This window comes from Papaver somniferum, chromosome 6 (assembly GCF_003573695.1).
Source record: "Papaver somniferum cultivar HN1 chromosome 6, ASM357369v1, whole genome shotgun sequence".
Classification (NCBI taxonomy): Eukaryota; Viridiplantae; Streptophyta; class Magnoliopsida; order Ranunculales; family Papaveraceae; genus Papaver; species Papaver somniferum.
In genome coordinates this window covers 79,107,469-79,124,576 of record NC_039363.1, presented here as the reverse complement: position 1 = coordinate 79,124,576, position 17,108 = coordinate 79,107,469, and the positions used below count along the sequence as shown (strand labels likewise).

Genomic DNA, 17,108 nt, shown 5'->3' with positions numbered 1-17,108 from the left:
GCAGAAGCATTGGTATTTGGTGATTTTCAATTAGATCTAATTAGTCACTCTCTCTGATGTGTTTAGCTCTAATTTTGTGCTATTGTTTTTAGGTTACTTGCAAATACGTGTACTGTAATAGTTTTGTTGGAATTTCTTTACATGTATGATGTACCTTGTTACTTGTAATTTGCAAATGAGATGTTTTGCTTATATATTTTGTTTATGCATTTTTCACGTTTCTGAATGACTCTTTGACCTATTCTTTTTGGCTCCATCCATTCCAGTATGTCAAGTGTACAAGAACAAGAGTTACAAGACCATTATAATGATGTTATGAGTAGTGATGGTGAGGATGATGATGTTGAGATGCTAGATTATGTGAATGAGGATCCAACTGTTGGTTGTGCACCTGCCTGTCCTGCACCAGTTTTATGTGGAAAGAAAAATAAACTTAGATCCCAAGTTTGGGAATTTTTTAAACTTGTTAAATATAAAGATGGAACAAAGAAGGGAGTGTGCAAGGCTTGTAATGTAGGATACAAATATGAAAGCCAAAAAGGTGGAACCTCAGCCATGAAAAGGCATAAGTGCCCTAACCGTCAGTCTATGGACGTAGGGCAGATGATATTATATGCAAACAATGGCCAGTTGTCTACCCGCGTACGCAAAGTTGATCAGATGAAATTACGAGATCTGTTTTCAGCATTACTCATTGCAAGAAATGTTCCATTTTCTTTGGTGGAGTGGAAAGAATTTAGGGATATATGTACTTATTTAAATGAGGATGCCAAACCAATATCAAGGAATACTGGGAAAGCCGATGTAGTAAAGAAACATAAAGCACAAAAAGAAGTTATTCGCAACAGATTGAAACTTGCTCCAGGTATGATTCAAAATTTCAAATCCTAATGACCCATATGTTTTGTTTATACTTTTATGCATGAGTAATTGATTAATATGATGTGATAATGTGTATGACTCACCCTTACAGGTAGGATATGTCTAACATCAGACATGTGGACTTCTGTAACAACTACTGGATATATGAGCTTAACTGTGCACTATCTTGATCAAGTTTGGGTGTTGCAAAAGAAGCTTCTGAATTTCTGTCCTCTTCCACCACCTCATACAGGTAAAGCACTTACTTTTATTTCTTTATCTTCAATATAAATTCATGTTAACTTTTCTCCTTTCTACTACCTCAAAACAGGTGAAGACCTTTCTGCTAAGTTATTTGCTATGATAGAAGATTTGGGAATTGAAGACAAGGTATCCAACATCACCTTGGATAATGCTGCAAATAACGGAGCTTGTGCTGGAATTATGAAGAGTAGACTTGTTGCAAAGAAGATCTTGTTGAACGATGGAAAATTCTTTCATGTGCGTTGTTGTGCTCATATCTTAGCTCTTATTGTAAAAGAATGACTTAAGAAGATTGATCCAGCCGTGCTTAAGATAAGAGCGTCAGTGAAGTCCCTTACAAATTCCCAAGTAAGAAAACAAAAGTTCTTGGACATTGTTGATACTTTAGGAATGTCTGGAATAAAAAGGGGTATTCGTCAAGACGTAAAGACAAGGTGGGATTCCACTTCTATTCTGTTATAACTTATAAAGTTAGATAATTGTATTAATGTTTATTATATACTCACTGAATGTTTGTTTTATACAGGTGGAATTCAACTTATCTTATGTTAGATAGTTGTATCCTGTATAAGCCAGTTTTCTCTCATTTGAAGTTGGTAGATTCAGACTATGAAGACTGTCCAACTGATGAAGAATGGGAACAAATTGAAGTAGTCACAAAGTTTCTCAAGGTGTTTCATGATCTCACAAAGATATTTTCTGGTAGTAAGTATCCTACTTCCAATCTGTATTTTGAAAGAATTTGTCAAGTTCAGGTGTTACTAAAGAAAGAAAGTAGAAATGATATTGAATTCATTAGGAACATGGTAAAAGAGATGCAAGCAAAATGTGATAGTTATTGGAAGGAGTTGAGTCCTATATTGGCTATGGCATTTGTGTTAGATCCTAGATCGAAAATGAATTTTGTGAAATTTACTTACTCCAAGTTGTATCCTGAGGTGAGAGAATTAGAACGTGAAGTTAATAAAGTGCGTAGTAATATGACAGCACTTTTTAATGAGTATTACACCTTGTCAAGTTCAAGAGCTTCCAATAGTTGTGCAACTCAGAATTTGGGTATTCAAAATGGTGGGAATTCTGCTGCCGAAGAAGGGAGTGATTTTTTTCAGGTAATTTTAAAGCTTACTTAACTCTAATTCATGTTAGTGGTGCCCAGTTATATTGCGAAGATTTTAGTCTTTTGAATTATTGCTTTTCATCTTAAAAACCTTGTAGTAGAATACTGTTTGTCTTTTGAATTACTTTCAACTGTGGATGTAGTATGTGATGGTGTTAGCTTGTTTCTAAGACTTTTAAGACTCATATATTCATAGTTCACTCACTTCTAGGTTGTTTCATGCAGGAATATGTTGCAACACAGGAACGTGGTGGTGATGCACTTACTGACTTGTCAGAGTTAGATGAATATGTTGGCGAGTCATAAAGGGGTTGTCTAAATTCACCACTCGACATCCTAAACTATTTGAAGAACCATGAAAAACGATTTCCGGTACTTTCAAGAATGGCAGGGGATATTTTGTCAATTCCTATTTCAACTGTCGCTTCAGAATCTGCATTTAGCATTGGAGGAAGGGTAATTGATCGATTTCGCAGTTCCTTATTACCTGAAAATGCTGAGGCGTTGATAACAACTCGTGATTTGGAATATGGAATTGGTAAGCAAATCAGTAATATTTTTTTTAGTTGAATGTCTAAATCTTATATATAACATTGGTTGTTTTTATCCATGTAGGAAAAGAAGATATGGATGAGAACAATGGGATTATTGAAGAAGATGTATTAGGATTTGAACCTGATGCAGTGGAGGATGGGGAAGTGGAGGATGTGGAGGAAGTAAGTTCTTATGCGTCTAATTAGTATGCGTACTTCTTCAATATAAAGCGGGGTAATTATGCAGATTCCATGTTTTTGACTCGAATCTTTTCTTTTTTTGGTTTATTTTTTCTTGAAATTACAGATTCATATTGAATAGTTGGATCAACTCAAAGATAGACATAGAATATGAGAATATTTTTTGGACAGACAGTTATTTATCACTTACCAGTGTCTCCAAATATTGCATAGAAAAGAGATTGGAGATGTTTTTTTTGGACAGTTAACACTTTTTTTGATTAACCACACAATATATATTTTGTGCAGGAAGTGGTTATTAATATCTTTATTGTCGCACTTGGTGATACAAATTACAAACAATGGTATTGCTACAGTCTCGGAGGATTTTTTTTCTTTGTTGAAAATATCATCATGAACTGATGAAGTATTGTAACTAAAGTATTAAACTACTAATGACTAGTATTTGTGTTCCTTTAATCCTTTAAATGCAAAAGTAGTTTAGTTTTGCAATTTTGAGTTTTTGAATCGAAATATCAAATGAATTAGATGAAATGATGAATGTTAAATTAAGTACTTAGGTTGGAAAGGAGCTTTAGATGGCCTGAATGTGGCCGCAAATAGCCCAGAAATCGATTTTTGGCGAGTTGACTCAACAAAAACCAGCTAACCCGTGAGCTCCCGTGAACCCGCAAGCTTTACCCGGGACGGGCGCGGGTTGGAGAAATGGCCACCCGTGAAGAATTTCAACCCGCAAGCTTAGGCTTGTATTAACCCGTAACCCGCGGGTTGGTCAGAAGCCAGCCCCGGCCCGCCCGTTTGCCATCTCTAATAGAGTTACTCTAGAGAAGAAAAAAAAAAGTTTTGAAAGGAAAACTGAAAAATCCGTGTTGTTTAGAGATGAGGAAAATGAGTGTTTTTAGTAAATAATTTGATGTTGGTGAATCTTCTGGTTATCCAGAAGAAGGGGATTTATGTTGCTTCTGATAAGAACGATTCGTAATTCCAACATTTTGTTGATAATCAAAATTTCAATGAGAAAAATCTTAAATTAAGAAAATGAAGGTTCAAGTGAAGAACCAACCCAGAAATATCAACAAGATGAAGATACAAGTACTCAAAATACTCAGGTATATGATTGAACGAGATGAAATCTGATTTATTCATTTGTTTTTGTTTTGTTTTGTTTAGATCGACATTGTTAAAAGTAGGAAAACTCATAGTTGGTATGGTAAAATTATGAGTGCCATGCCGAATTCTCTATATAATAACAGAGTTTTTTAAAAGCGTTCTCATTCACCGGAGCTCCATGTTGATTCTAACTTCTAGCTTCTGGTTGATTCTGGCCCCACCATTTAATTTTTTTTAGTAATAAAATATTGAATTTAAACTAATAAAATATTATTTTTCTAAACATAAGATAACTAAATCTTGAAAAATCTTTCTATAAATTAAATCTTATTACAAACATATATCAAAAATCCAGTAAAATATATTAAATCTTATATTTAAGTTAAAATTCATAAATAAAATCCCATCAAAATATGTTTCTTTCATCATGATTTCATCAAAAATATTTATCAATCATAAAATTAAAAATAAAATGTCCAATGTCCAACGTCTGATTACACTTTATTAGTTAATCCTAATTACAATATACTAATAATTACACTAATCCTAATTACAATTCCAAAGAAAAAACAACGATTAAAGTTTAAAATCAAAATCCATTGAGATGGGGATACTTACATGTTGATCGAATCATGCTTCCTCTTCAGCAAAAAAAAATCAATTATGAGTCCTATCCAATAATCGAAAAACAAAATCATTAACAAAAATCGTGATGGAAAATAATGATCATAAGCAAAATTATAAAAGGGGAGGAAAAAACGTTAGTAAAAAAAACTGCAATAGACAACAATAAATGAGTTTCAATATCATTTTTCTAATATTGCTCATTTCATTTCATAAAAATAAACATAAAATAATAACAATATAAAATTTGATTAGTGAAAAAAATTATATAACAATAATAGCAATATTTTTCATATTTTCTTAACGTGTAAAAGATGCCGAATATTATTTTGTAAAACGTGACTATCCAAGAATATAAAATTACATAAATGTTTTGAAGTAAATAAGGAAAAAATATCATTTATCTGATATTGTGATCTTATTGTTACTGTTAATTTTTTTAATATTGTTAATTTAGAAAATATCGAGTGCACCAGAAGAGTAAGTTTAGACAACTATAATTGGTAGAAAAATTCTAGATATTGTGATTTCCATGTTTTGAGATTCCCAAAAATAACATAATAGGTAAATCCAGCCAGCCAAAATTAAGGAATTCTAGATAGTTTTAGATTTGGATTTATAATATGTACAAAATATTGCAACAAGTAAATATAATTATCTAAAAATGTAAACTTTTAGATATTGATTAATATTATTTCCAAAAAAAAGTTTTATTTTCCAAAACAAAGTTTTATTTATGGAATTTCTGGGTTGTGTATTTCACTATATAAAGCATTTGAGAAAAAACAAAATCCTATTTTCCACGCTGCTTTTTTTCTTCTAAGATTTTGTCTTTTTCAAGCGATTTGTTGATTGTTCTTTGTTGTGCAGGTAGCCTTGATCATGCACATGCTGTCATTGTTGAGCCATAGGTCAAGCGCTAGCAACATTGAGGTTACGAGGATTGATTGTTATTTGTTGATCCATAGGTCAAGCGTTAGCGACATCGATGTTACGAGGTATTACTATAAACTCATTTTGCAAAGTGAGTAGGTACGGTCGATCATGGTCATAATATCAATAACATAGTATCAACACCATTGTGATTTTTTGTGTTTTTTCTATTAATTATATTGGTGATGCAAACGATTAATTTTATTGTGTTTGTTTTGATTTTGTTTGTTTTTGTTTTTTTATTTTCTTACATGTGCACGCTGATTTTTTGTGCTTGCAGATTCAGTTTGGGAAAAATAAGATAACTAATGTAACCGCAAGAAAAAAGAAGGCAACTAATGTCAACACAGTTTTGATTTTTCGTTATATATTTTATTTTTGTGTTTTCTGTTCAGTTTGCGTTTGTGTAACACAAATCAACTATCAAATTTTTTCCCTTCTGCTTTTTTTCATGATCCTATGGAACTCATCAATCCATGATATAAAGTCCCATACAAACTGCTATTTTTATGGCCACCTCTCTTATGCTACGCAAGCAACAGGTGGTCTTAACCCCCAGGAATTAAGAAGGCTACAAAAAGTGTGATCCATCAAGTGATACACATTGATGTTACATGCACCCAATTCATTACTTCACCAATTCCATTGAGCAAGAAAAATATTGCATAGACAAATAAGAGACAATCTCCTATCTTTTTTTTTGTTGCCATTGTTTTATTTATTTTGGTTAATAAACCTTGTAGAACTGCTCAAAATAATTTTTTTTCTTCATGTTCTTAAATTCCTGATGTATACAGCTGATTGATTACAATTACTCTGACCTGGAGTCTGTACGGTGTATTTGCTACTGCAAGTCAAACATTAATTATGTACCATATACACTGAAGCAATGAAGTACAACAAGTCAACAATGTATTAAGAAAGAGGGTTTTACTGATCTTTTTTTCCACTTCTATGTAATCCTAAATTCTTTAATGTTCATGTGGTAGCTATCCAAAACTGTTACTGAAAAATCTGAGAAATATATGAAATTATTTTTTTCGTTTTCATTTCTTTCTTATATCATAAAATAGGATATAAAGGATGACTGTTATGGACGGGTGCAATATGTCCATATACCATCTTATTTTGTTACGTTCATCTCTCTCATTTGAGGGAGCTAAAAAAATTCCATAGTGTTGTTTTTTGACATATATATACCATATTATTATATAGACTAACTCCATATATATTTACAGACTAAGTCCATATACATTTACACTTGATAGCCTAATATGTTCTTTTGTTTTGATCTATAATGGTTTTTTCTTTGAGATAATTTTTCTTAAAATGTGCCAGATGATCTATAACGAGTCATTATCAGGTGAGAAGTCCTGCATTTGTAGCCTTAAAATTTTGGAACCATTGTTTTAATGAATTTTGTCATTTCTTTTTCCTAAGTAATCCATAGTTTTTCTTTTTCTTTGTGTTTTTTTTTGCCTGACTTACTTTATGGTGATGCACATTTGTTTTGATTTTGTTAATTTAGTTATGTACTATTAGTTTGTGTGTTTTGTGTGTTTTGGACTGTTTACCACATATCTCCTGCATATGTCTCAATTGTGATGAAAGTCGACATATTTTTGAACTGTTGATTGAAGAATCAATTTAATCTGGCTTTGTAGTTTTTTCTCTGTGGCGACTCGCGATATAGGTGTCCAAAAATGCATGCTTGGCTGGATGCTAATGATATTTATATTTCGCGTTTTTTTATAGGGCAATAAAGCAGTTAGTTCTTGCCTGTCCAGGGCCAAAAAGTGGTGGCGAACACTATACATGTTTTTTTGTTTACATTTATTTGGTGAATCAGAATATCACCAAATTGTTTGGTTTATCTAAAGTGGCATGTTTACTATCGTTGCGTTTGGTTTACCATTTCCTTTGGCAAGGTTGGTTTTTTTCATTGTTCTCTCAAAGATACAAGAGAAAGAAACTACGACAACCACCAAATATTCTATTTGATTTTTTTTTTTAAAGTAAACCCTGTACTAGCTAGCTTAGACATCTTCAACTATTCATTTAATTCACTCTCCAAGAAACAGAGGAGGGAGTCAACCTTGAAAACTAACTACATAATTCGCAATAAAACAAAAGAAATCAGAATGCTTATGAGTTTGGAATAATCTTAAAGGATGAATCATCCAATTGAACACCTAGCGAGAAGGCAGATCGAGTTCATCAAGTCATCAATGATACTGCAAATTTCAAATTTTGTCAAAAATTATCGATTTTAAAGTACTTCGGCAAAATACATATTGGCATAGGGAAAATTTAGTGCTCGGTGACAACCTTAAATATATTTGTTTTTCAATTTGTAAGCCATACTAAGAAAAACGTAGAACATGAAATCTGATAACGGGTGAGCATAAGGGTACAAAATGGCGGGTTCAATATAATTGATTAAAGTCCAGTTCCTTCGTGCAAAAAATAGTGCCAACTCCATTTCAATTATGCAGCAACCCTAAGTTACATGTATATGACGAAATCAGAATAATTTTGTCAAGGTTGTGGGGAGTTCTCAGGAGCAAGGCGAGGCCAGGTAAAATCTATCAACCAATTACAAGTCCCCATAAATGAAATGAAATTTTTTATGTGATTACCTTAAATATTTTTACGGGGTTCACAGATAAGTACTGGGCAACCTTAACATATCCAGAATACGAAAAGCTTTGGCATCGTCAAAAACCCGAAAAATCCTTGACGTTAGCTGCAACTTGTGTTACAAAGATCAATGCACCGGGTGTGGGGATCAATTGTAGACTTCACCCATTATTTCTGTTGACTATTTAATGTTTTACTATAGCTGAAACCAATGTAGTCAATTCCGGATTCAGTCCGTCTCGTTAGGGACCGAGACACTGGGACAATTTTATCTCGAGGACGTTTTTGGTAAATTCTCGGAGTAATTGCCAAAAATTTATTTTCGAAATTTATATCTATAATTTGTATATCAAACATTTTCCACACATAATTGTGCATGGATATATATAACCCAAAATCCATGCAAATTTAAAAAATTCAACGGTGGAATCTAACATTTCGCTACTTTGAATACCGAAAACAAAATTGCCGACGAACTTTCGACCATCTCAGTCAAAATTGACTACATTGGATGAAACCTAATGTGTTGAATTGCTAGCATATAATGAAAACGAGGTCAATACATAATATTTCTTATAATTACAAAAGTTTATCAGTAATTGATACGATGTATATTAATTTCAGTGTTAAGATGACAAAATATTCAGTTGCCAAGCAACGATACTTGGTTTGGTTGGACGAAGGGAATGATATATATTACATGTCTGGCAAGACGTGTCATCGGAAAGTCCAAGGTAGAAATAACAATTATTGTGTGAGAAATATAATTCAATGAAAGTAGTCGATTGTCAAACCAGAACAATTCAAACATCTACCGATGAAGTAAAGGCATATAATCATTGGGTGAACCACAAGAGGCAAGAGTATAATATTAAAAGCATGTGCTCCAGAAACTCAAATATATTGATCGATTTATATAGCTTGAATAAGAATAGTAAGCTTTGAAGATCATATTGCAATACAACTCCATGAATGAATTTTTAAAACAGATTATTTGCATCTGATTTTTTATTAGTTTATAGAATGCTTTATTTAGCTTTTAAGCTCATAGGCTAATATTTTTTTTGTTTCTAATATGATTTAATTTCTAAATATGGATCCAATATTTTATAAGCGAGAAACAGACCTGTGCATCGTACGGGCGGAAAACTAGTTATAAGAATGAAGAAACTCAGAGTTGGCAGTTAAGGAAATTGCCTATGGATAGATGGATGTCCATAGGCATTGCAACAAGTTGTGCGCTGATTTGGCTTTGATTTTGGGGATATAAATAGCCCAGAAGCCCACTGTATTCGGTAGGTTTCGAATAAGAGAGGTACCGTTGTTGCAATAGAGTGAGTTTAAATTTAGTTGGTAATAAGCTTCCACTGCTTGGATAGGATTTTTGTAATCTTTCCGTAAGTCTGTGAAAAGGATTTCATTGTTATAAGCCTGTGTGTGTTATTTTTGTTCGGATCTCGTTCCCCTTTCCGTGATGCGTGGCACAAAGCTCTGTTTGAATGTTTGTATTATGGGATACAACAGAAGTTAAAAGAAAAACCACATTCTTATCCAAAATATTATTATCTATTGTGCAAATTCAGCAAGTAATACTGTGACACAGTTATAAAATAATTGGGTAGAAAATACAAATAACGTGAAGGTGAACCTCGAAACACGTGAACACTAAATTCTTCAACGATCAATGGAAAAATTGCCCAAACTGATAAGGGTGAGCATGATATTTTACTCGTTGGTAATAAGACTATAGAGGTAGCGTATAATTTTCACTGATGATGTGGACTTTACGCGCCCCGCTTTTTCTCTCTCTAAAAAGTTCCTACTCTCTTAAATTCGCAATTTCGGTCTGATTACATTTGTTCTTTCTCCGTCTCCTCCTTGCTCGCTACCTCCCTTTGGTTTCTCAAAAAAAAAAAAAAATCCTAAATTTCTAGGGTTAGGGTTTTATCAGGGTTTTCACAATTTCTCGTGGAATTTTCTTCGAAAACTGGGTAAGTAATTGTTCTTTTTCAATGATTCAATGTCTCATTTAGGAACAAGAACGATCGATTGCGTTCCTCAATCACTCCTCGATCGTATCTCTTCCAAAAGAAAATTAGATGAATATGATGAAGACCAAGAATACCCTGATTTAGTTTATGTGAAGATGAAAAGAGATGATTTTGATGCTAATTATGATGTTAAAACTAGGGTTCTTGATGCTAATAATCAATCAGTGTCTTCTTATACTAGTAGCAGTAGTAGTACCAGATGTATTGGGTCTTCATCAAAGACTTTACATTTCTTCGTGAGAAACATGTCTGGTGGTAATACAAAGGTTATACATGCAAATTCTGATGATACAGTTGAATCTGTTCATGAACAAATTAGAAAAATGACTGGAATTCCTGTGTTTGAGCAAGGTTTAATTTATAGAGGAAAACAACTTCAGATGGATAAAACCCTTGAAGATTATTCGATACAGAACGATGCACAACTTCAATTGGTTGGAAGGATGAGAAGTACTGAATATCCCAAAACATGGAAAGTTGTTAATCAGTTGATCTCAACAATATGTAGTCTTTGTAGAGGTGAACGTCGTCGTGCAAATACTGTTATCGGCGATGTTAAAATCTTTATTGATATGGCTTCGATATTTAAGATAAGAAAAGATAATGACGTGAGTTTTGGTCATATTCAGATATTTGTATCTGCAGGCGCAGCAGCAGCTCTGGTTATGATGTTTGTTTCACCGATTGCAGGTAACAAAGAGTGTGCTGAAGAGGCGATCCAACTCTTTTTAAACCCTACTCTTGATACTGAAACAAAAGAATTACAAACTCATTCTGTTTCCATCATTTTAGAGTTCTGTAAGTTGCTTAGTAAAACATCTCAAGACAATCCACTCTATATTTCTTGCCGAAACACGCTGGGGACAATGTTGGAAACTATTCAAGTTGTGCATAGGAGTAGATGTTTTAACTATGCTGAGGCATCTGTTGTAATTCAGGAGTTGTTTCCATTTGTATCTGAGCTGGGACGTAAGGTGATAAAGGGTTTAGAGTCCTCTATAAATTCACCCCAAATTGCTGTGATGTCATTATTAGGTGATGTTCGTGATTTTAATGCATTCTTGATTCCCTTGCATAACGCAATTGAGGACCAGTTAGGTGGGATGGGTCATCTGCCTATTTGTTTGACTGATTTACGCCCCTGTTATATCGTTGAGCTAGGATCACTTCATGTTATTTTCTTAGAAATTCTTGAAAAAATTGATGAATGCTTGAAAAAAATGGAGATACCGGTCAGCAAAAGTACAGGGGAAATTGATAGTCTTCGAAGTGGGTGGGGTCAATATCTTTCTATTTTGAAGGCACTGAATACTCTTTCCAAACTTTATAAAGGTGCTGAAGAAAATGTTCTCTCTGTTCTGCGGTCAAGGCAGGTTGCTCTAAACGCTCTTATTAAGAATGCAAGGAGGAGTGAGGATCATCGTTGGATTCTTGAGCATAAGGATTTGACATCTTTTGAATCTAGGAGGCATTTGACGTTGATGTTGTTGCCTGAGTTGAAAGATGAATATGAGCATTTGTTTGAAATGCTTATTGACAGAGAACAGTTATTGGCTGAATCATTTGAGTATATAAGTAAAGCTGATGCTAAGGATTTGCATGGTGGTGGACTTTTCATGGAGTTTAAGAATGAGGAAGCGACTGGTCCTGGCGTTTTGCGAGAATGGTTTTGCTTGGTCTGTCAAGCAATATTCAATCCACAGAATGCCTTATTTCTACCTTGCGAAGACGACAATAGAAGGTTCTTTCCTAATCCAGGTACGCTTTCATTTTCAGTATAGTTTCTCTCTTGTCGTTTTGTTTGTTACTTGTAGGAGCATGTCTAATCATAACACCAACAAAGTATAACACCAGTATACCAAAACTCTAGATCAAATGTAGCAATTTGGCCATTGTCTGAATAAAAAGCTACATTAAGGTTCTGAAATTCTGCCAACTAACAAAATGTTTTGCATGTGATCTTACATGGTCTGTCACCCAAACATAGGAAAGGTGGAGAAATTAATAGCAGCCGATGACAAGTTCAGTAGTTGGACCTATTTTACACAGTTTTTTTCTATCAAAAAAGTTTAACTGCAGCATCATATAAAGCTCTATCGACATGTATACCTATTACTCTATTAGAGACTATGAACATATTATTACTATCATTGCTGTGTTAGCGTAATCCCTTACATCCTTCCACTGCTCGAAGTCCATTGACTAAAATGTATAAGATATCATGCTGACTTACAAAAGGCAACCTAAATGATAGCATTCAGTACACTCTGACGGAAGACATCTGCCGTCCTTTAGAGTTCAGAAGCATGATTTTCCAAGATATTCTCTTTCCATTTATGTGTATCAGTTGAAGCTTTATCCTTCGTAGTTGTGTGCTTGTTATGTTCAATCAATTTCAAGGTTTTAAAAAGCGAAAGCGTGGGGCGAAGCGCTCTCATACCAAAGCGTAAAGCGCTGCGAAAGCGTAAAGCGAAAGCGAGCTTTTTGAAATATATAATACTATACAAAAATAAGAAGTTATCAACTGTAGTCCCTGACTTGTCCATTTGTTGGATCATTTTTTCCCCTTGGATAATAACTTTTCTCTCTCACAAGAGCCCAAGTTCAGTCTCTGTAGATACAAGGCACGTAATCACTTTGTATAAACATTTAAGCAGAATCATTTAGGTCTTAGGTGTCAGATTATAGGTTTGAGATTGAAGATACTTAGATACAGATTTCAAACTCTGAGTTAAGAAGTCAGTTGGATTATGCTAACAGCCTGAAGTTGGGTTGCCAAACGATCTTATCCCGGTCTTCATGGTTCATTGCTTTCACTTAAGTTTTGAAAAGTTTCAATGCTTAAAATTCTAACCACTGTGTATAAAATAGCAGTATATTACGACTTCCTAAGCTTTTTATCGAGTTATATATATAGATTTGGAGGGAAACAAAAAATACCCCTCATTTTCAGGATCTTCAAAAATACCCTTTTGGTGTATCGTTTAGGTTTTATGTCAAGTCAACCTCTGAAGGATGTCGGATTGACGTTTTCAAACGCCAAAAAGTACTAGTAGTCTCCTGCTTCAAAAATGTACTAATTAGCTTCACTAAACTTTAAAATGTGTACCCCTTGGTGTTTTGTTACGAAGGAAGGTAAATTGAAGGGTGTTTAAATAATGCTCCATAGATTTTAATGTCTGGGTATTTTTTTAGTAACAACTTTCTGGTGCATTCTTTGTTCCTTAGTGTTGCAGCTTTTCTTTATTATTGATCACCAATTTTCGAAGTTGTTTGACTTGACATATATATTGAAAAAGTATTTTAACTGCACGTACCAAAACGTGATTGCTGTTCTCTGAGAAAAATTATTGCGGAGGAGCTGATATCCTCTATATAACTCTAATTCATGAGAAGAAGAATGTTGATTGGTAGTTCATCTTGCAGCATCTGATGTCGACCCACTCCACCTTGAATATTTTCACTTTTGTGGACGGATAATTGCATTATCATTGGTGCACAAAGTGCAAGTAGGCATCGTATTTGATCGCACATTTTTCTTGCAATTGGCTGGAGGGACTGTTTCGTTGGAAGATGTGCGAGATGCTGATCCTTCGTTTTATTCGAGCTGCAAGAAAATTTTAGAAATGGATACTGAATTATTGGATATGGACGGTGGTTTGGGTCTAACATTTGTCAGAGATATTGAAAAGTTAGGATCTAGGAAAAGTGAGGAGCTCTGTCCAGGAGGAAATAATATCGCGTTGAATAGCAGTAACAGGGAAGAGTATGTAAATCTCCTTATACAGCATCGTTTTGTGAACTCGGTCTCAAATCAAGTAAGAGAGTTTGCTGAGGGTTTTTCTGAAATTCTTTGCGATGCATCCATGCGTGAGTTCTTTTTTCGAAGTTTAGAGCTTAAAGATCTTGATCGGATGCTGCATGGAAGTGATAGAGCTATATGTGTCGAGGACTGGAAGGCGCACACCGAGTATAATGGTTGTAAAGAAACTGATAGTCAAATCATCTGGTTTTGGAAGGTATAATCTTCTTTCATAAGATATTTGAGTTCTATATTCTTCCAGTTTCTACTAGGATATGTTGTTTAATTTATATACTAAGAAATGAAGAAAATTTCATTTACTGATAGGATAGCATAGAGATTCGAGAGAAGTAAACGAACTTTTCTTCACTATACTTTGAAAGTTTATATATCTATTTTCTGGTGTAATTAGTGTATGAAAAACCCTGTTGCAGATTGTAGAAGGTATGTCAGCTGAGCAACAAAGGGTACTTCTTTTCTTCTGGACATCAGTGAAATACTTGCCAGTGGAAGGATTTGGAGGGCTTCAATCTCGATTATATATATACAGAGCACCCGAACCCCATGATAGACTACCTTCAGCGCACACATGCTTCTATCGGTTGTGTCTTCCGCGCTATAGATCTGAAGCCAAAATGCAGGAATCTCTTGAAATCATCACCCAAGAACACTTGAGCTGCAGCTTTGGCATATGGTGAGAGACACACCCGCACACACACAAAAAAGGCTTAAGAGGTGGGTCGTTTGGTTCTTTTCTTTCTTTTGGTGGGATATAAAAATCAAAGCTTGGTTGCATATAGAGATTGGGAGCAGTATGTACAGAAGTCTTAGGATCATAACTTATTTTTGCATTTTTATATCTTTAATTTCAGTAATAGTCTGTAAGGAGGGTCTGTCTGATAGCAAGTCTTTTGTCCTGTTATGTATTACCCATCTTCTTTTGGGTTCAGGTCTATTCAAATACATGTGAATAAATAATCTGTTGTAGAAAAAAGAAAAACTCAAATCAAGCATATACTTTTGGTGTCACATTCTCTAATTGCATAATATATATATTTTGTTAGATTTATCAGCTGCATTGTGTTTTACACTTTTTATGTTTCAGTTGGTGCGATAATGTGCGAGTGAAGTTGTTTTTCTGAGCATGTCTCATGCTTTGTTTATATTTGTACAGCAGTTTACAAGTGACTAGTGAAATATCCAAAGTGGAACAAATTAAATACTCTTTATTATATATATAAGCAAAAGATAGTTGAACTTAAAAACACTTGTAATACTGATACTTCCATCATAACTCAAAAGATAGATCCACCAATACCAACTTTCTTAAACACACTATCCACAGTTTACTGACTGCATGGATATACTAAACAAACACCACTAGTACGGCTAGAAGCACTACTCCTTATCAATAACACCACTTCAGCGATCATTATTACTCGCTTTTCTCAACTGGGGATTCAGTTTCAACTTTCTCTTTTGGTTGCGCTTCAGCACTGGTAATGGGTGCAGGTGCCTCACTTGACTCTTCTGTTACCTTAGTCTCTTCCACGGCTGCCTCTGGTGTGACCTCCTTGGTTTCCACTGCAACCTTTTCTTCTTCCACCTCCTTAGCCTCCACTTCAACAGGGACTGTAGCTTCTTGAACAGCTGGTTCCTCAGCTTCAACTTTGACTGGTTCTTCCTTTGGCTCTACTGCAGCAACTGTCTCAGTTGCCACCACCTCTTCAGTTGGTGGGGCCACCTCTTCAACTGGTGGGGCCACTTCTTCAACTGGTGCAGCAACTTCTTCGATTGGGGTTGCATCTTCTTCTGTTGGTGCCGCAACTTCTACAGTTGGGGTGGCCACTTCTTCAGTTGGTACTGCAGCAACTTCTTGTGCGGTGGTGTTCAATTCCTCTACTGTTTCTCTCTCGGCTGACAATGCTGCTGTTGCGGATACAACCTACATATAACAAGATGATGCATTAAAGCTTCTTAGAACGGCGATAATATTACAAGATCATAACCATATAACTATAAGATGTTTTAATATTTTCGTTTACCACCATCCAGTTGATATTGTGAAGAAACATAGTAGTATAAAAACAAACATATATAAAAAGAAAACGTATTCAAATATTTGGCAGATACTACCAGAGGGTAGATAATCATATCAAATACTAGAAAACAGTCATTTAGACGAAGAAAAGAGATATATGTAAGATCAAATTCTGATTTAAAGATATCTAACACTTCAAATCTAAGCTACTAATCTGATAGTATCTATATATATGTGTACCTCGACAGTGGCCATTGGTGAATTGGAAGTGAAAACTAAATGAACTTGAAAGGAAAAGATATAGAAGGTGAGATAGCAAGAGAAAAGATTGCTTATGCTAGATTGTAGAGATTACTGGAGTGATGAAGAGAAATGGTGAATGAAGAGTGGTATTTATAGATACAAATAGAGACCAACCCTTGTTGCAAGCATATGAAAGAGAGATGAGAGATCTAGAGAGAGAGTGAAGTGGCATGATGGCAGTGGCAGTGGCACATGAAGAATCTTTAGCAGTACACGTAAGAATGGCTGTCAAATTAAATCTCAGCAAAAAAGGACTAGGCTGCCTGCTTACCTAGCATGTCATTTACATGTAAATGATGTAATTTTATTAAAAGTTATTTGCTTTTTTCTTGGTTTGCTGATAAGGCCCTAGCTATCCATCTCTATTATTATCATAACTTTGCTTACTTTTATTAGAGAAACCTCAAAATGGTGGAAGCCATTTTCACAAACCTCCTATCATGCACCTCTCTCTATGTATCTGTCAATCTTTCTCATGTGTAGTGTTTCAATCTTTTGTGATTCTACCTCTCTTTGGTATTATTTGTGTCTCATTTACTTGAAATTTCATGAAATTTTGGTGCTTTTCTTTTGTTTATTTAAAGGGTTTTGCAAGTAATCACTACTCACTACTACTAGTCACTACAGC

At 34.4% G+C, this 17,108-nt stretch overlaps 3 protein-coding genes across 3 annotated transcripts; 2 read left to right on the top strand and 1 right to left on the bottom strand.

Moving 5' to 3' along the window:
- Positions 1–267: 267 nt before the first annotated feature.
- On the top strand, positions 268–5,742 carry LOC113290966 (zinc finger BED domain-containing protein DAYSLEEPER-like). The gene is made up of 8 exons (XM_026540549.1): positions 268–748; positions 974–1,114; positions 1,193–1,251; positions 1,417–1,559; positions 1,652–2,234; positions 2,468–2,537; positions 2,858–2,958; positions 5,581–5,742. The coding sequence occupies exons 1-8, from the start codon at positions 268–270 to the stop codon at positions 5,740–5,742; spliced, it is 1,740 nt and encodes a 579-aa protein (XP_026396334.1).
- A 4,405-nt stretch (positions 5,743–10,147) lies between these two features.
- LOC113288088 (E3 ubiquitin-protein ligase UPL5-like) lies at positions 10,148–15,165 on the top strand. The gene is made up of 3 exons (XM_026537032.1): positions 10,148–12,092; positions 13,761–14,353; positions 14,571–15,165. Exons 1-3 carry the CDS (start codon positions 10,304–10,306, stop codon positions 14,832–14,834), a joined length of 2,646 nt encoding a protein of 881 aa, XP_026392817.1. The 5' UTR covers positions 10,148–10,303; the 3' UTR covers positions 14,835–15,165.
- A 177-nt stretch (positions 15,166–15,342) lies between these two features.
- On the bottom strand, positions 15,343–16,577 carry LOC113288089 (induced stolen tip protein TUB8-like). The gene is made up of 2 exons (XM_026537033.1): positions 16,418–16,577; positions 15,343–16,081 (listed from the first exon to the last, which is right to left on the bottom strand). The coding sequence occupies exons 1-2, from the start codon at positions 16,430–16,432 to the stop codon at positions 15,572–15,574; spliced, it is 525 nt and encodes a 174-aa protein (XP_026392818.1). The 5' UTR covers positions 16,433–16,577; the 3' UTR covers positions 15,343–15,571.
- Positions 16,578–17,108: the final 531 nt, after the last annotated feature.